Here is a 21284-nt window from a genome sequence, read left to right as displayed (position 1 = left end):
GGCTTATATTTGTTTCATGTAAATTAATTTTCTCAACATCTACCTGTGTTCTTTAAAGATGAAGAGGATGCCTTTTATTTCTTTTGTGTCATCTTTTCCCTCTAGTACTTAATGTAGTACAAGACACCAGGTCATCGTTTATTAATTATCAACAATTGAATCAACTGTACTGTATGGAACATACATTCAGATTGTAGAAGACTCAAGGAAGCACACGGATTATTTAGAATTAGAATGCACTGAGCATTCTAAACAATGGATTAAGATCTTGGCAAGCATGACTGTGGCACAGGGGTCATGATTATTGCTCTTAAAAAAGCATGTGCAACTAGGACTTCCATATTCTCTGAAAACCTGGTTAATAACACCACAATCTACTTTTGTATCACTCTTTGCAATTTGGAACTTAGTAATAGTATATTACTCATTTTAGTGTCACCAGATTCTGCACACTGGTCAGGGAAAAGCCCTTTTTTTCAACAAGAAAATTGAAGTGCACAGAGATAAAGGACCATGTGTATGTTTACAAAATTGGTGAGTGGTAGATTTGGTGTTTGAACTGAGCCGTTGTGCATCCAAATTCGGGGTGCTTCCTATGCCTCTACACTACCTCAGTAGACAATTTTTCTACATAATAAAACTCTCTGGCATGAGGGTAACCTGTAGATGTAACCCCATAACAAGAGATGTGAAAAGAACCATATTCAAAGCATGAAGTTCATTTTTCTAAAATAGTTTCTTCACCTGGATTTTACCTATTCTCCTAGTCCCCTTCAGAGTATGGGAAGAGAAAGAATCTGAGAAGTGGGGCAAGAATAGCCCGTATTTAGTCAAAAGAAAGGGTTAAAATGCGACCCTTTAGATGTTTAAGTTGGAGAAGAGAATCCTGGATTTATATAAATGCCAAAAACTGTGCTTAAAAGGTTGTATTTCCTCCCAAATGTCGTTTTTAGTGAATGGTGGAAAAGCTAAGGAGTATGTGTCTGGGGAAAGGGTTAGAGAGTGGAGAATAGGACTCTTTTCCTCTAACTGGATTTCTTAAAAAAAATAAATAAATAAAAGGAAAGTGAAATAAAAGTTTCTGTCGTTAAGCTCCATGTAGCTTAAACCATAATGAAATCGGGAGAGTTGAAGGCACAGAGACGCGTGTTCTGATTTGGTTGTTTACCATCAATCAGACCGTTGCTTGGCAGACACTGGATGGTTATGGGCCTGAACAGGCTGAAAGGGGCAGGAAAAGAAGTGGAGGCAGCATTCTTCCTATTTAAAGCTGCATCGCTTGAAAAAAGTTTTCGCAGACTGTGCTGGAGCTGGTGCTGAAAAAGGGGCTTTGCTGAGGCCGCCCTGAGGCTGGTGCTGAAAGAAGAGCCTAAGGCAGACTTCATGGTGCTACAGTAACCTTCCCATCTCTTTTTCACTCCCTGGAGGACCCACATGTCTAATATTTAGATATGATGGCACACTGGGTGGAAGCAAGACCTCTCCTCATTCTTGCTGTTTTATTAGGGCAATCTGTCTCAATAAAAGCCCAGGAAGAAGGCGAGGATGGTGAGTTTGCCTTGCTTTGCTTTTGGCGTTTATTGTGGGGTTTGGGAACTAGGGGGGGTGTTAAGTCCGCTGTAGAGCCGGGAGGGGAGGGTCTGGTTTGAAGTTTGAGAAGGGGGCTGTCGGCCTTGCACCTGGGAAATGGCTCCTTAAAACAAGGGGGATGTTTGCAAATCCGGAGCTTCTCCATCTGCCCTCTGAAAGAGTTCATACTATTTCTGGGAAAGCCCAAGGTCGGTGCTTTTGCCTGAATGTGAGAGTGGGAAATTTAAAAGAAAAGACTGCTTAAAAGGGAGCCCTAAAGGCACTTTTAATTAGAGGAGGTCTGTTCTGTTCTGTGGGCTGGGGCTTTCAGAGTGAGCGAAAGTCTGCCGAAGCTGGGTAGGGTGGAGTCTTTCTTGTAGGGAACTTCAGCGGCTTCATAAAATTCTTTGTTTAGAAAAACCTCTGCAGCAACTCTGATAGCTCTGATTTTTCTTTGTCTTTGGCTCTTCATTCTCTTCTCTTTGCATCTTCGCAGACGTAATTTTTCCCCTTAACCTTTCTTTCTTTCTTCCTTTTTTCTTTCTTTCCCCTGCTTCCATTTGTGATGTTTTGCTTACTGAGAGGGAGTCAAGTTTATTTCTTCATGACAGAGGCTGATAGAAGCCAGATTTTTTAAACAGTGGTATTTTCCCACCCTACTGACTTGATTATCAGGACAGTGGGGGTTCCTGGTTGGGTGGAGAAAGGCAGGAAATTGCCTGCCTTATATAGAACTTACTTGGCATGGAGTATTTGTATGGGTATTTTCCCTTAGACACAAGCTTTTTTTTTTTTTTTCTTTTTTGTGAAAGACAAATCTTTCCTGGTTACTGATTTTTTTTTCTTATGTAATTTGCATATATTAGGGTTGGGCTATATGATTAAGCAAAACTCCATGACTGGTACAAAATATAAGAAAAGATTTAAACTGGCTCCATTGCTTCAATTCTTACTCTTAAGGGGTGAAATTTCAACTACAGCAAGTATTTTTTTCTAATAGGCCCTTGTAGATTTTAGTAACTGTTAACATCAAACTCAAGCTTTTAAAACAGCACACTTATTAACCTTTTCTGTACTTTCTGCCATATAGCTACATATATATATAAATACATATGTATATCTGCCATATATCTACATATATATATGCATATTTATTTCCTCTAACGATGTCTATAAGAGGTATCTAGAGACCATAAGTTCTAAAAGCTTTTAAGGAGTGAAAATAAGAATCTGGAGATGAATACTTAATAATCTCCAGGAGTCCCATAGAGGGGGCACTTTCTAAAATCATGCAACTTTTTATGTTAGTTTTTGTGGTTCAAAAAATGAGACAATTTATAAGAAGTAAAAACCTTTGAGTTTCCTCCTACTAGTATGAAAATCATGTGTTTGAAAGGTGGAGAAGATAATTGATTAGACTTTGGAAGACAGGAAAGGGGAGGATTATAGGAAAATTACAAAGTACTGGAACATCTGAATATGAAAGAAATAGCTTACTCCCCTCCCCCACCACCAACACCAATATTAATTTGAAACATTCAATAAAGTTTTCGTTCTTAACATGTACTAAAATTGATAATTTACTTTTATAAAGTATGGAAATAATTGAATATGTGAATAAATCAAAGAAACATTTCAAAAGGCTTATAGCATAAGTCATATGTTAAGAGACTTTTCTAAGTAGTTGTAATTCCTCTAGGTATTTCTGAAAAATAATTTGATACTAACTTGAATAAATGTCTAATGTGATACTTGGCATGAGAAAGTTATTGCCTCTCAGCCAATCCCTCCCTCCCAGTACAATTAAACAGCAGAAACACTGGAATTCCAGATAAGGGGATATTGTAGAGAGGGGTAATTTATTCCATATGTATTGAAGGTTTTTTTTTTTTTTTTTTGGTGGGGCTGGGGTTTGAACTCAGGACTTCACGTTTGTTAGGCAGGAGCTCTACCACTTGAGCCATTCCACCAGCCCCTCCATATGTATTGAAAATGATAAATTTCTCTATTATGTTAATCAACCTAAAAGTGTATGTGATGAAAATAAAAGCATTTGTGGACTTACTTAAGGATAATTCAGGAAAGAGTTCCAGGACCTAGTATAGTCATAGTATGTGACATACACTGCTTACTCACCATGCACATTCTGGTTGATATTGCATGGAAACTTAGGATTCTTTATTTCCCCTGCTCTGGTATATTACATGCTTCATAAGAGCATCAGAATTTAGAAACTCCACGTGATTTTGAATTTGAGGTAAATGGTTTAAATTAAAGACATACCTAAGGCACAAGTGACAAGCAAGAATGTCTATCAAATTTTAGCTATAACTAACTCATATGTTGCAGTAATTACTTTGTTTACAAATATGTTCCCTTGGAAGTGTAGAAACCTGTCATTATATACAAGTGTGTATATTTAGGCTTTTGTTTTTTTTTCTTTTTGTGAATTTAAGGTATATTTTAATCTATTTGACTGTGGTTATTTACCAGAAATGTAAAACATATGCACAGTGCCTGCCAGATAGAAATACATATGTATGATAAAATAAAAGCAAATAAAAATTTTTTAGGTATTGTAGGCCAAAACAAGTACCACTTTTCACTAAATTTTAAGAAGTTTTTGATTTTTTTTTAAATTCGTAAGAAGAAATAAGAAAGTTTGGGAGCTGGGCTAACATTAGCTGAAATTATAAAGTAGCAAAAATCAGGGACTCAAGATGACAAAATCAGCCCTTCAGGAATTTTCTGTTTCTTCTTTCTGAGTGTGTGTGTGACTGTGTGTATGGTATGTGATTGGGTATATGGTGTGAGTGTTTGTCTGTGTCAGGGTTTTGCAGAGTTCCACATTTGTTTTTTGTAAGAGAAAATACTAGACTAGTCACAGTAAATTTTATATTCCTAATAAAAGTCTAACATCTTTGCAGCTATGCACATTCTTGTTATTAGAAGCACACATACTTAATCTTAGAAAATAATCTTGTGTGAATCACAGTATTCAATGCCACATGGACAGTGGAGAGAAGGGAAGTGCAGAAATGAACCATTTTATTTCCAGCACAAAGTTCAATGCTCCTAGAGGCAAGGCAGGTAGTAGAAGCAAGTGAGGCAAGATGGCGTTTGCTCTGATGACCCCAGGGATTTGTGCAGAACTGAAGACACATCTTCATTGTAAGCATTCAAAAATTAATGTGTGCAGAAATTGTTGTATAAGCTAAGCAAGATATATCTCAGGACCACGCTTGGTTCATGGACCATAAATCTACAATATCCATGTTACAACCATATCCTGATATCCTGTTCCCAACTCAACTTCTGATTACTAAGAGAAAAGGGGCTCACAGTCTTTTGTATAATATGGTCTCTTGCCATATTATTTATTTACAAAAATACAAATGTGAAGCAGTATTTGGATGGTATCATTTTAAAGGAGCCCACAACATGAATAAGAGTTAAAGATCTTTGTTCATTTGTGAATTATGCTAACCTCATTACTACTGAATTAGAGACATACAGGTTTTACACTGGCAATTTAAGTCCACCTGTTGTAGCAGAATCCAGTAGTTTAAACCAAAAAATCATATAAAAGATACATTTTCCTTATGCAAAAGAAGCTTTTAAGCAGGCACTGAAAACCTGGTATATTGAAGCTATCAGTAACTCAGATTTTTCCTCTCTCTACTCCTCTGTCTCTAGGGTATAGATTTGGATTAAATATTCCTAGATGGCTGTTGGAGCTCCAGCCATTACATGTACTTTCCAGGCATCTGCATATAGGATAACAAGCAAAGGTTTTGATACTTTCTATTTTTTAATTGAGACTTTTGTATCTTCAAATTTTTAAATTTACATATTGTTGGCCAGAATTTAGTTTTATGGTCATGCAATGCTTCATGGGTGGGTAGGAAGTGTAGCCTTTTTACCTGGGTGGTACTGGTAGTGTACTAAACAGAGATAAACTGAGATCTCATAAAGAGGACAAAAGGAAGAATTGCTATTAGGAGGCAGTTTCAGTCTTGACCATAAGCATGTGTGTTGGCCACTTTTAGTAGGAAAGATCTTATGGTTTTAATGGACAGAATATAGTTGAGTAACCAAATCCACTCTGATTGTTGTTCATTTTTGAGCAGACTACAAAGTCAAGAACACTGGATGGTCCTTAGACATTAGGCTGTGTTTTATTTGCTTCCTACTTCCCTTTAGGTAAATTTAGATGAATCTATGCCTAGTATCTCTCTCAACTGTAGATTGGCAGAGCAATAGATTTAGTGACTTCTTTCTACTGACCAGTGAAGTGTATACTTTGACCATGACTCAGACTTGTAATCAATCCATGGATCAGTGTTGAGTTGATTGCACGTAGATTCACCTAGAGATCTCATTACTACTGTGGATTCTAGTCTTCTCTCCTTTCTGTTTGTACTAGGTGTTGAACTCAGGGCCTCACACTTGCTAGGTAGGTGCTCTACCTACCACTTGAGCCAATCTATCAGTCCTTTTTGCTTTGGCTATATTTGAGATAGGGTCTCACTTCATGTTTGACCAGTCTGTACCATGATCCTTCTATTTATGCTTCCCACAGTGGCCGGGATGATAGGCACATGCTACCATGCCCAGCTTCTTCTGTTGAGACAGAGCCTTGAGAACCTTTTGCCTGGGTTGGCCTTGGACCATGATCCTCTTGAACTCTGTCACCTGAGTAGCTAGGATTATAGGTGTGAGCTACGGAGCCTGACCATCCTTTCCTTTCTAAGTACCTTGATTTAGTAGGTTTGGATTTGGTGTGGGAATCTGTTTTCAAAGCTCTGCAGTGACTGTGATTCACATTGGTGAACCATTGTATCACAGTTTTGACTAATACTCTTGATCTTGATGTAGACCATGTGGCTTCTGGGTTCTAAGGCTAAACACTGATTTTAGTAATATCTTGCTATCTTAATTACTCATTTTACTTATAAGCCTGACTGAAGTTTGTAGGTAAACTATTGCAAACTTACCATCATTCAGGAAAAATAATTCAAGGACAAATGCCCTTCTAGGTGGGTTAGGTGAATCATTCTATAATACTAAGGATATATGTTACTAAAATGTATTTCTATGTGAATATATATTTTTGTCTTTAATCGTTCCTCTTTCTTCCTGTTTTTCACACTCCCAGCCCTATTACCAAAGGGCTGAAATTCACGTATGTTTTTCAAGATATGGGATGGGAGGCAAAAATAGAAAGAGAAAGTTTTGCTTTGAGAAAGTGTGAACTGGAATCATTTAATCTCTAGTCAGAGAATGAAATCTTTTTCAACCATTCATTTGGCCTTGGTTGAAGGATAATTCTTGTGTCATCACTGGGCCTTATATAGTATTTGTAAAGTGTTTGAACATGAATGTTTTGACCTGATGTCTTTTATTCTAAGACTATAATACTGAAAAGTTGAGATTTGCAGTCTTCTTATCCTACTAGTAGGATAAGAAGATTATATTTGTTAATTATTAATTGATATATTGTATATACTTGGGCAGGTTGCACAAGGTTATATAAAGAAGCTCATTTAGAATTACATCACATGATATTGTCTGATTTAGTATTCTCTATGATTTATAGCTATGGGACTAGAAGGGTCATCAAGCATATGACATGAAACATGAACATTTTTATAACTATAAAAGTCACACCTCACACACTAAGGGGAGAGCACATACAGGAAGAATGGGGATACGGTAGGAAATCCAAAACTTGAAAGTGTTTGATGTCTCCACTGCAGAGGAGCTAATACAGAAACCTTAAAGTGCCAGAGGTCAATATGGGAAGGTGACCTGGAAGTAGTGAAGAGGTCAGGTAGAGATGTGCATGGAAGCAATGCTAGGAATCTTTCTGTATAGCTATCCTTATCTCAACTAGCAAAAACGCTTTGTCTTTCTTATTATTGCTTATGTCTTCTCTTCAACAAAATTGGAGAAGAAGGCAGAACAGGTTCTGCCTGGAAGTGAAGGGGATGAATGGGGAGGCGGGGGGTGAAATGACCCAAACAATATATGCACATATGAATAAATGAATAAAGAAAAATAAAAGCCACACCTTGAAAATCTTTTGAGCTGGAGTAGAACTATTAGGAAGATAATTTAGTTTTTCTTTAAATTTCTTTCCATGTCAATTTCATGCATATTACATTTAAATTTCATGTAAGACTGATGAGCTGTCCCATTCTGTATTTAAAAGGCTGTCTATTACATTTGCATAGGGGAGCAGTCTGTCCAATAGAAAATTTTGCCTTAAAGATCTGACCAAATTGGTAGCCTTGAGGTTTTTATCTTATTTTATTGATATATTTAAAATTAACTAATTCCATCTTATATTGAACATATTCAATAAAGAAAAGTGTGCCAGGGAAATTCCCATAAAGCAATATTTTCCTTATCTACACCTTACACTCTAGATAGAAAACAGTAATGTTAACAACATTAATACATTAATATTAATGATCAATGAGCACAGATTCCTATAAATAGTTCATATAAATGTTCAAACTGAAAAATGTTTATTTGTAATTTTTTAAAAGTTTGTATCTGGGGTGAAGGAAGGTAATCTCAGTTTTCTTTTTCTGCTTTTTTGGACATATATTGAATCAGAATTGCAAATTCATTTTTAAGATGACAACTGCTGTATTCTTGGTGTAAACACTGGTGCAATGTAAGCATCATGGCCTTGTGGTAGTTCACAGAGTTTAATGAGAGAAGTAAGCCTTGGCTCAATCATCATGTGTCAAACATCTGGGTTCTGGACATTGCTCTATTTAGCAAATTTTATAGAATTCTTTAACTTCACTAGTCATCTGCCTCCTCGTCTTAAGGATTAAGAAAACAGTACCTACCCTTATCAATCTGATGGGACCTTTTGAACTTCACCTAAAGACAATTTTGGAGTATGTAACTGAGACAGAGAAAGTGAGACTACAATCTATTTAAGCCATCAGAGATATAAACCGTAGTAATATATTTTTTCCTTTCACCAAAGCTTTGAATTGTTTTGAAGCACCTTCTAGTTTTATTCTTTTGTATTTTGCTTAGTCTCCATCTTCTTGGGGGAACTTGCAGCATAATTCATGATTATTTTCTATGACTTCAACTACTTTTTAAAAAATTGGGTCTCTCCCCTTAGTCTCTAAACAAGTTCAACTGTCTTCCAGGACCTGTATTTGACTCCCACTCTGTCTTCATTCTTAGCCCAGCTTAGTTTTGAAGGGGCAGTATGCTTTTTTGTCTCTACCTTACATTTCCTCACTTCATCTACTATACTCTGACTTGGAACCTTCCTTTCTTCTTAAGCTGGTCTGTTATGATGAAGATTCACATGTGTGCTGTTCCAGTAGGCCCATTTCTCTTCATTCTACTAGTTCTTTCTCCTTTATTTGTTAGCATTGACCACTCCGGGCTTCCTGAAATGCTGTTTTCTGAAGATTCTCAGCCTACCTCCTGATCTTTCCCTTTTAGCATCATCTATGGACTCCCTCTCTTCTTTTCTCCTATAGCATGTTTTTCCGTACATAGAATTTAGTTTATTGGTTATCTTTGGATGTCTTCCTAGGTCATCCAGGAATCTCACACACTGAGGGTTTTATGTGAAGTTAAATGGTAAGTCTCAAATCTCTTTCACCAACACTGATCTTTCACATGAACTTCAAAGGTATATATCCAAATGCCTAGAATCATTTCAAATTTAATGTATCTCAATAAATTTTTTTTCCTCTCAGTTTGAGTCATTTTTCTTTTGTAGTTCTTATGTCAGTTAATCGCAAAATCTTCCTATCTGAAGGATCAACCAATCATTCAATCACCAAATTTCCAAACAGTCACTGAGTTCTACCATTTTACCTACTAAATATTTCTCAGATACATCTCAGATTCATCTGCACTATAAATATCTCAATTTAGGTCCTCATCATTGATTTCTGGGTTTCTTTAATAGCATCGAAATGCATTCCCTTGCTTCACTTATAGCAACTTCCCTTCTACACGCATATAGATCCCCTCTGCTACAAGTGGAATATAAAACTAAAATCTGATCATGTCTTTACTTTCCTTAAATTCTTCCATTAGATATCATGACTGGAAGAGACAGCAATGTTCAAGCTTCTTAGCATGACACAGAAGACCTTCCCTGATGTGACTGAATTCTAGAATTTTAGTCACATCAGATGTCATTCTCTGCACACATACACACACATGGTTTTTCTTTATTTTTAAATCTACTCTTCAGATTCCACTTAGAACTGACATTCTCTCATTAGTTTCAGTGCTTCTTCTGTGTCCTTTCACAAAGCTCAGCAAGTCTTCCCTGTAACCTATGTTATATTGAAAAATTTTCCCCCATGAATCTATTTTATTGGTTCCATTTTATAAGTTAGTCTTTCTATATTTAGAAAGACTAATCTTTCTAAATCTTGTTTTTATCGCATCATTCCCCAGTTTAAGTTCATTCCGACTTGCCTATTGGACTACAATTAACATATTATACTGACATTAACTCACTTTTTTAATCTAAGAATGCCAAAAATTACCCATCTCAGGTTTCAAGGCTACTCATGATCTTCTCCACTCCATCTAGACAACTATTATTATTTCTGTTACTCTTATAAACACCATGTGACATCTTTTCTCAAGTCACAGCTAAATTTTTATTATCCCTACACCTAATTTTTGTGATTTAAGTAGCCCTATGTTTCTTCTTCCTTTTTCCTTCAGCCTATGGATATTTTTCCTTTATATTTTAAAGTTATGTTTAAAAATCTTATATCCCTGAAGAAACCAGTAGATCCTAGTCTGTAATGAATATATCTTTTCCTTTCAGTATATGTTCTCCACATGCTTTAAGTATATTGGTGTTAACTGATGGTAATAAGTTACTTGGAAAAAAGGGGCCATGACATGAATTCATTGTATGCTTTAGGTACATGATAGTTATTTGAATATTACCTGTGAAAATCTGAAAAAAATTCCCACCATTTATTCATTCAAGTGGGAATGAACTAATATAAAATTCAGGTTTTGCAAATTATATTTGCATATTCTTGATTCTCCTGAGTCTTAGTTTCTTCATGTACACCTCAAATAATTATTAGGGAGACTATCGTGTATATAAGCTACCTACATTAGAGCGCAGATACCTATAAATAGTTCATTAAATTGTAATTAATATTATAATACATTATTATTAAATAACAGTAGCAAAAGTAGCAAATGTTTGTTGTGATGATTATGAGAACCAATATGCTAGATGTTATAGAAGAGGTAAACAGTTTTTGTTCTCAAACAGATTATGGTCTATTGTAAAACTTAAAATGTAAATTTTATCTACCATTCATTTTGAAAAATACAGTAATTTTATTAATAAGCTCTTTAGGCCTATTATTTTTGTTATTCAGATAGAAGGGCTATATGGTATTGTCTCCTTTTATAGTTTAGTACTGAAAGAGACAAAAGAAATAGAGCACAAAAGCCCTGGAGACTTCGTAATGGTCCTTTGCTGCCTCTTTTCTGTTTCCCACCCTCACATATATTTAGTTCTCAATGATTGCTCTGAGCTTGTGTGAAAGCCAAGCATGATCCATCCATGTCCCAATGCCACCTCATGCCTGTCTACCAACTCTGTTTCAGAGTTTATTTTCTGAAAATATGATAGTCATAAAAGTCTCTATAAAAAACTAGAAGCTTATTTTCCACTCTGCCTTGCTCTGGATTGCATTTGGAATGAGAGGAATTGCTTCACTGCACAGGGATTTACAAGGCAGCTCCCAGGACTACTTGGATGCAGTAGTGTGGGTGACCATCTTTTCCCAGACTGCAGCAAGTCTCTTCATTTTCCAAAGGCTGTTACTTTACTTCATTCCTCCAATCCCAGGAGATTCTTGTGAAACTGACTCCAGAAAGCAGAAATGGGGGAAGGATATAGGCACATTATTCATCCTCACACTTTCCTGAGTTGGTAGCACTTTTCTTTCTTCTTAGTTTTTCAGGCTTAAAAGAAGAAATGATGGTTTAACTTGGTAGGAGAAATGTAGGTAGAATTTTACCAGATAGTTTGGAAGGATGAAATTCTTTAATTAAATCTTTGATGTTCAATAGGATTATTCTGTGACCATCAGCTTTAGATTATCTCATTATAGAACTCTGAAAATATGGATGGCTACCATAGAAAACACAATTTATTTATAGAAATTTAATATTTTCATTTATCTTAATGGATGCTATATGCTCCTCAAGTAAAAGAACCTATCAGATTTATTCATGCTAGTTTAAAAGCATTTTAAAGCTTTTTCTTTGTCATTCTTTCCTGAGATTTATGTTGAAGAAATGATACATTTCATTTCAATTGAGAGTATTATGTTTCTCATGCTAGTACTAAATTTTAGCCATGATTTCTGGTTGGGTAGACTGGTGGACAGTGATGTTAGCTGACCATCATGGGAAGATGAACTACAAGAAGTTCCTAGCTTTCTGGTCTTTGGCTACAAACACAGAATCTCTGATGTTCAGCAAGACACCTATACTTTCTTCCAGAGGATAAAAGGGTGCTGGCTATGCCCAGGCAAGTGAGAGATTCTGACGTAAGAATCTTCTTTTCATGAGTTTGTACTGAAAAGCAAAACCAAACCAAACCAAAGCAAAACAGAAACAAAACAAAAACAAAACAAAAACACTTGAGGTCAATGAGTGAAAAACAAATGAAAATTCTGTCTGGGATCTTGTGTTCAAGACTTAGGGTGCTAAATGGTGTTATGTCTTCCTAGGCACTTGCAAAAAAAATTCTCACATCATTCTGTGATCCTTCCTTACTTCCCCTTAAATATCAGTCTACTGGTTAGATTAGATATGCTTTTATTGGTGGCTTTAATTTTTCTTCCTTAAACATGGTTTAACTGATCTGAATTTTTCTTAGAAAGAGATCATAGATGCTAGAATCAGTATAGTTCTCATTAGCCCAAGAAGCTTTCACTATATTAGAATGTTTGCTTTATTAAAAAATTGTAATTGCAATCACTTCAATTCCTTTATGTAGTGGATGAGACCAAATTGAAACAGAATTTGCGAAAAAAAAAAGAAGGCAAATCAAAGAATACATTCCAAACTCCACTGTGGGTGTTTGTGTTTGAGTATATATATGAAGGATGATAAAGGGAAATTAAATTGGTATGATCTATGATATTTTGGTATTTTCAATAAATAAGTATGTTTCATAAACTTATCAAATGATCAGTTCACCTATCCATGTTGCTAAAGTCCTAGGAACAAAAACAGGCACACTTCTAAGAAACAATTTTGAAATACATGAAATTTATCTATTTTTTACAGAAATATGCTTTCAATCTCCTCTCTGAAAATCAGTCAAGATTTTGAGGCCATCTTTGATTTTGTAGGGTCTCACAATGAAGCACCATCTGGATGTCACCTTGCCAAATTTAGTTTCAAATTCTAGACTCTTCTTCCTGTCAGAATGTGCCCATTTGTCATCCATTTGTTTTCTACTCTTTAGGGAACTAATACACTCCCCTTGATTTCTGTAGTTATTGCTGTTGTGCACAGATTTAGTGATACCAGTCCCTTCTAATATGAGCTCATTATAGGGCAACTTTTTTTTTGGTGGGATCCAGATTTGAACTCAGGGCCTTGCACTTGTAAAGCAGGTGCTGTGCTGCTTCAACCACACATTCAATCCATTTTGCTCTGGTTATTTTGGAAATGGGGGTCTTATGAAATATTTGCCTGGGCTGGCCTCAAACTGTAATTCTCCTGATCTCAGCCTCCCAGGTAGTACAGGTGTGGGACACTGCCACCTGGCTGGCAACTTGTTTTTTAAGATTTTTTTCTTAATATTCTTTGGCTATGGGACTCAACTGACATAGTGGTGCTGGGTAAACACTCCACTATTTGAGGTAGACTCTATGGCTCACCGGCAATGGGATGAAATTCAACTGTTACAGATGTGCTGCACTTGAAACTGAAATGTTAAGATTCTTCATATACAAACCTAAGGTTCTGCATAATATATGCTCAAAATGATCCATCATGGTCAACTGGATGTTAGGGAGAGCCTCTTACAATGACAACTTCCCTAGAATCATTTCAGAATGGGTGCTTTCATACCATCTCTTCCTTCTTTCCTTTTCCTGAATTAAGTGATTTAAAAAATTCCTTTTCCTGAATTAAGTGATTTAAAAATTAAATTTGCCTTTTCTTTCTGAGAAACTTTAATACTAAGTTTCAGGTCATCCATTAGTAAGACCTTATTCCTCTGTGACAGACAATAGAATGTGGAAGACAGGAGAGAGGGAATGAAAATATTAAGTGTGTAGGAAGAATGGCCCTATGAGACTATTCAAGCAATTTCAATTGACAGTTGACTCAGACTTACTGAAATACCTTAAAATGTTAGGTTCCATATTAATTAGTTATGTCCATATTTATGTGATATTGTATGGAATTTATTAGAAATTTCAAGGAATTTGGCATCTCTTTTCATGTTTTTGACTCTTCTGTTTTCTTTATTCTATATTCATAAAAGATAGGCATTTTAGAATAAATGGTGTTCAATATTACATCTCTGCTCCTTTGAACTAATAACAAGTATACTGTTAATTAGGCTAGAAACATTAACTCAGCAATAAGACTTTTTTCCATTCTGGGAAATTCCCTGAGTTCCCAACTTTTGTCATTTTTCTGTTTTAGAGCTTTTTACAGTTAGCAATTCCTAGATTTAGAACTTTTTTCGCCCTTCTTTTAACAAGCAGTTAACAAAGCAAGAATTTTTAGACTCTCATGTTTGAGTCCTGGACTCAACTTTATGACTTGAGCAATTACTGACCTTCTTTGAAATTCATTTCCACCATTGGCATATTGAACTGAATTAAACTACTTGGTACATTATGGGCATTGAAGAAATGTGGATATAATCAATACATTGAGGATGGATTCCCCGGTTTGGCTATTGCAGACTCTTTCCTCTATAACTGAAATAATGTTTATTTCTCAGTTTCTAGGTTTGACAGGTGGAAAGATAGGGGGGCAGTGAATCTTAGGCACTAGGGAAAAGTCAGAGATGGAATGGAGGGGGTAAAAACTACAATTGCAGGGTTTTGAAATGACAATAATGAATTTGTGTTCATCTAATGTTTTTCTCCTGGTCTCAGGCCTATGCTGAACCCTTGATTATTTAATAAACAAATCAGGAACCTCAAATCAGCTAAAACCCTGAAACTGATACTTTGATGTTAGAATGTATAGTGTAAACTTGGTGTTACAAATACTTATTTAGTTCTTGATTTTTTTCTTATGCAAAGATTTCACAATTTTCTGCACATATTACTGAGACAACGCTGTTTGAAAAAAGTGGAACCTCTGTGTACTTGTACTTTCATGAGATTTTAGGTTGTCAAAATAGACTTGTTTGAGCTCCGAGGCTATGTATTCTGAGGAATATTGTGCACCTTCCCCAGGAGTCAGTGAGGAGGAGACAGCTGCTCACTCAGCCCCACTAACTCGAGATGGCAAGAAGTCCAGTAGCACTGACCAAAGTCAGAGGATTGGAATGCAGTCCTGACTCTTTACTTATACATTTATTGTAGATATAATTAATGTGCAAGACAGGATTATGCCTTTTATTTGTCTGTCTTATAATTTCAATGTAAAGAGTTCATGGTATCTATAGAAAATTCTTTGTTAGATGTAAAGCCCTATATATAGATATTATTTTGGTATGCATTTATTGCAACATACAGTTAACTAGATGCAAAATACATTTTTTTCTTTGAAGTAAATGATACTTTGATAATCCAAATAGCCTACTTATATAACAACCTAGAATACTTGCCAAAGTCTCCCAAATAAAAATCAAATAGGAAAAAATACAGGCTTTAATTTAAGGATAACATAGTAGATGAAAAAATATAATTGAATTTTCTAATATAACTAGCCTGGAGTCTTTCTAGGAGTAAAAAATTCAGCCTTCTTGGCAGAAGGCTGAATCTACTGTTATTGTTACATGTTCTTTATTCATCTCTCATCAGGAAGCCTGTCACAAAATCAAAGTTAAGCTCTAAGGGCCTGTTTGTACCATGGTATCTCTTTTCCCTGGGTCAGAAGGTAACTTGGAGTAAGAAGTGACAAATATCCCCAGCAACCTGAGCCGAGTGGTGAGACAAAGGTCCCATCATCTCTCAGACCTGTCTACTTCTGGTATATTTTCAGACTCTCTACTTGTGCAGAGAGAAACATGCAGTTAAAGAGATGAGGGCCTCAACTAAATAGACTGTTGCTTTCTTTCATGAATGAATTGTCGAAATAATTTTAATGAAAAGCTTCTAAATTAAAACTGGACCAGGACACAGGAAATCTACATTCTAATTGCAACTCTGTCATGGACCAAGTTGGTGCTTTTGTGGAAGTGACTTAAATTCTCTGGGTCTCAGTTTCCTCCATTGTAAAACCTATGACATGTTATCCATAGTCACTTTAAGTTCTGAATAGCTATGACTATAGAACATTTATACAAATTTACTCCACCTAGGTCAGATTTGTGTTATGATACTGTGGAGAATGTCATGCACATATTTCAGTAGCTGTGCCATCATGCATAACCTCTATGGGTAATAGATTCATGTACTTCCAAATTAGGATTAAAGTTTTGTTATAGCTTTATAGCTATTTACCCAACAATAGCTCACTTAAGGCCATGACTCCCAATTTATAACTTCAAAAAATGACCTCAATTTTAAGTGAATGTTCTATAGCAAAGTTTCTAGGTAAAAAAAGAAATAATTTGAGGAACAAAATCAAAATAACCTCATAACAAATTTTACAGATTTCAGTTTAGCTGTGAATTGTCTAATTACAATGAAAATATATAATGTATTTTGCTGCTATAATATAGGATTAAATGTCCTCTACATGTTTTTGGTGTGTTGGGAGTCAAAGTTCACCAGCATGCAACCTTGTTTTTATAATTGATGGTTTGCCCTTATAGTGCAGATTCTGCTTATTTTCCCCCACAACACGATTCATCTAATATAGTATTTCATTCATAATAGAACAACAATCATAATAAAAACTATAATGTGAGGATGAAGGGGGAAGATGAGGAGGACAGAAATATTTATTATTATTAAATGGTTATGCATTTTTAACTGAAAAGTAGGACATGGAATCATCATTCTTGTCCTTAATTTATGTATGTGTGTATGTATGGCTTTTTTTTCTTTTGTGTTTTGAGACAGGCTTTCCCCATGTAGTCCAGACTAGCTTTGAATTTGTGATCTTTCTGTCTCAACCTCCTGAATACTGGGATTACAGACATGAACAACCACACCTGGCTATGTTTGTTCTTAATTTCTTTGCTATAACATTTATTGGGAGACATGCAAGTATCTAGTCTGAATATTCAGAAGGTTTGATTTATTACATTAATATTTGTAGAGGACAGAACATTTTAGAACATGCTGCTTGCTCTCATTTATCTTCAAGTAAAATGAGAGTCGATGTCTGTGTTTCTTCCATTTCATTCCTTTACTAATACTGACAGTCCTGTAAACATTTATGTTCCCTGACTGACTGACTCTCTCTCTCTCTCTCTCTCTCTCTCTCTCTGTATGTGTGTGTGTGTCTTAAAATGTTTCATAATAATTGGGTTGATCTAATTCATGAGCATGAACTATTCAACTTAAAAGTCTGATGAAATTAAAGAAGAAACTACCCCCAAATGCTCACACCAATGTTAAATGAGAGATTCCAGTGGGACAAAACTGCCAGGTTATATCTTAATGTACATTTCAATAAGTGAGATATCTTAAAGCATTTGACAATAATTTCCTTCCTTGGGGAATATAAATCACACTCTACCCTCAAAATCTGTTATAAAAATGTGTCACTGACATTAGCAATTATGTTAAAATTTTGATTTTCTTTTTAATAAATGATGCTGTGATCTCAAATGATGCTGATTTCAACTTGTTTTTCACTACAGAGGAGAATATCTCCACCATGCAACATATGGGGCAGTTTCTGTCATCTATTCATTAATTCCACAAACATGTACTGAATGTCTACTATTTATCAGGCACTATCCTTGAAGAAATATCCAACCCTTATTCCCAAGATGCTAATCATTAGAGGAGGTGAGGCAAATAAAACATGGACATCCTTTGTGTTCTGTGCTGAGATGGAGGTGGACACAGAACACCAGGGGAGCACTTTAACATGCCCCTATTATCTCAGAGGTGAAGGGCGGAATGGGAGCTCAGGGAAGGTCTCAGCAAAGCACACATTTGAGCAGAGTTCTTCCACTGCATTAACTCTATTATTTTCTTTATTCCATTCTTTCCTTCACATGAAAACCCTTCAAGTCCTCGATCAAGACTGACGTGCATCTTCTTTAAAAATTTTGGAAAATCCTAGACATTTTTCTTTTTTTTCAAATATTTATTGAGTGCTTCTTGGATCCCTGATTCTAGGTGCCACGTTAGACATTGTAAATAAAAAGAAAAATTAGAAATGGTTCCAACATAAAGATACAACTAGATACAGATTTTTGTAAGGTGAACTGATCCATGCAGACCAGCTTAAGAAAAGATCAGACATCTGAACAAAGCATTTTGCAGGAGGATCTCTAATGATGCTGCTTCTTTTATTTATTTATTTATTTATTTTTATGGTACTGGGGTTTGAACTCACGGCCTTGCACTTACTAGGCAGGCACTCTACCACTTGAGCCATTCCACCAGCCCCGATGCTGCTTCTTTGCTAAGGAAATATTTTTCTTCTTTACTGACATTTTGGACCAACACAACTGTCCAAATTTTCATGAAGGCTGTTACAAATGAGTTAAAAATTCAACCACCTGCAGAAATGTTTTACCAATTTGTGTGAATGCTGCATATTTGTAATTGAACAATCTGTCAATAACAAGTTATTTGTCTGATTTCTGTCCACCAAACCAAGTGTATAGAGCACTCAAACTATGTATTTATTAATAAGCTCAGAACTAGAATACTTAGTTCCTGGCTTTGGGAATTGGCTAAGAAATAGGATATATAAGCACTGCTGTGGTTTAGGTAAGGTTTGAGTGTGAATTTATATACTCAGAAGATCATGTGTTGATCCCCAGGGTTGGGAAGTGATAGGATCTTTAAAAGATGGGGCCTACTGAGAAATCTTTAGGCTGTCAAGGTACATTCTGCAAGAGTGAATTGTTACAAGTGCAAGCCTGGTTTTTGGTTTTCCCTCTGGCGTCCTCTTCTGAGATGCAATCTCTTGTTCACACATGTGCTCTGGTTATTACTATTGGCCATGAAGCAGCCAAATGCCTGTGCCATGGTGTTTGGACTTTCAATCTTCAAAGCTGGGACCTAAATAAACCCCCTTTTCTTTATAAAGTTAGACTACCTTGAGTATTTTGTTATAGTAGTAAAATGGATGAATACAAACATTGAACCAAAATGTTATACTTTTCGGAATAAGCCTGCAGTTAGTTCAGGAAGAGGGAAAATCAGCTGGAGTTGTTAAGAATTGAGTAAAGCTTTCAGAGAGGAGCAAGAAGGAAAATATAATGTGGTGGAAGTCATTTGAACGTTTCTCAAAGAGATCAATGGTGCAAATCACAGAGATCCAAGAGAAAGATGGTGGAGGAAAAGTATGGAATGTGGCTGTGTAGGGCTTTCTGGTGACTTTTGAGATAATAGTTATTCATATAGAAAAGAACCAAAGTAAAATCTCCAGAAGTTAGATCTCTAATATACTCCAATATATTGACTTCTGATCTAATTTTATACAATGGTTAGTTAGTTCATATATTTAACTAAAATTCTACTCAGCTAATTCCTTTTTGTTGTACATTGTTTTCTCAATTTACGGACCTCTGGAATATTAATGAAATGATAATATGATCTGTTGGTATTTGCACTGTATTAGCATACTTTACTGCTAGGAAACATTTGTAGTAAAGTATTGTATAAAAGTGAAGACTGTGCTCAGTGGGTTTAATAAAAATGCATAAAATGTTTGTATTAATGCTATTTAATCTATATATGATAATGATATTTGCTGTTACCCTAAAAACACAAAATTTTTCACAAATTACTCAACAGTTATAACTATAGTGTCAGTCATTGCACTTATATTCAGGTATGGCTACAATAGTTTTCAGTAACTAATCACTATTTACTGAATTATTATCTAAAAATTGACTTTATAATTAAAATTTGGCAAATATTTACTGGATGTGTATGATGTTCCAGGTATCATGCTAGGCTACAGGGATACTATCACATATAAGACACAGTTCTTACCTTCACTGAACTTAAGTCTGTTAAGAGAGAGAAACACATGCATAATTTAGTGTTTTTAAAATTTAGTTGCCACAAAAGATAGTTTTCTGTTTAGTTTGAGGACAAATAACATATGTATGACTTCCATAAGATTTAAAATAGTTTATTATTCCAGTGATTTCATTGATGGTAAAAATATTAAGTTGTTTCTTCAAACCAGGACATACCAGACAGAGTAGGGTATTTTGACCAAACCCTTGGCAAAGTTTTATTTCAACCAAAAATACCACAAAATTAGCCCACATTTTATTTTTTCATCCACAGCACATTACATTCCAGTTTCTCTTTCACTGGTATGTATGAAAAACACTTTTCAAAAGACAATAGTCTGGATTGGGATTCCATGTGTTCTGCTCTGCCCAGTCAGGTTTGAGAGAAGTACAAACATCACCTCTTCTAGAAATAGTAGAATCATGTGTGAGTGGTTATTGTTGAAGATGTGTGTTTAATTATATTGTTGCTATTTTTAGAACATTTTATTGAAATACTCTTAGCAAGTTCTGTTAAATAAATGAGTATTTTAGATTCTTCTGTATCACAGTTCTGTTATTTGCTTTTGCTTTGGATTCAAAAATCTATTAATTCTTGTACTTGCTTTATTAAATTAGGATGAAACTTTTTTAAAAAATTGAAGTACAACTTTCACTTTTAATATGATCTTATAAGTTTTAGCTTAAGTTGTATTTGGAGCTTCATCTAGATCAGAAAGTTCATATAGGACATTTTACATAGAGATATTGACATAAATATAGATATATATCTTACAGTTGATGGTTTAATTAAACTTTACAGAATGTTTAAACACTTGTTTTGATATAGTCTGAGTACCATCAATTGTGCACATGCGGAAAAAATACAGACAGATAGAACAATTACATAGTTCTATTATCAGTTGCCACTGCTGAATTTTTTATTTTATGAGCAGATACTATTTTTCAACTACCCTGGCAACTAATCTTCGATTACATTTCCACTATTTCATTGGAAGTTATAGAGTAACTTATTTGACCATATGGTTATTGTATTCCTCAGTGTCAACTAATACTGGATTCGGTGCTGAGTATTTTATAAGTTTCAGAAGATAATTTGATTTTACATTATGAGTTTAATGGAATATATTCTTAGATAAATATTTTGCACAAAACACAGCTGAAATATAAATATTTTAGGTATTCAAAGTAATTATTTTTGTATTAAATAATAAATTTGTGATACTACACTGCCTATATATGTTTGTATGTATCATTGATGCAATCTCTCCAATAAAGCAAGATAATCAGAATTTTAAAATTAATTTATAAGAAAAAGACCATGAATATGTTTCAGAAAATTGACCATATTAGAAAATTC

The 21284-nt window shown here is 35.1% G+C and overlaps 1 protein-coding gene across 1 annotated transcript in view; it reads left to right on the top strand.

Moving 5' to 3' along the window:
* The first annotated feature begins 1448 nt into the window (after positions 1-1448).
* The window catches only part of Col5a2 (collagen type V alpha 2 chain), a 140534-nt gene continuing 120698 nt past the window's right edge, over positions 1449-21284 (top strand). The window contains exon 1 of the mRNA XM_020167066.2: positions 1449-1548. Coding sequence (XP_020022655.2) covers positions 1452-1548 — 97 coding nt within the window. The 5' untranslated portion in view covers positions 1449-1451. The remainder of the gene's footprint in view (positions 1549-21284) is intronic.

This window comes from Castor canadensis, chromosome 4 (assembly GCF_047511655.1).
Source record: "Castor canadensis chromosome 4, mCasCan1.hap1v2, whole genome shotgun sequence".
NCBI classification, from domain to species: domain Eukaryota; kingdom Metazoa; phylum Chordata; class Mammalia; order Rodentia; family Castoridae; genus Castor; species Castor canadensis.
The sequence above is the reverse complement of the archived record's forward strand: the minus strand, read 5'-3'. Positions and strand labels throughout refer to the sequence as shown.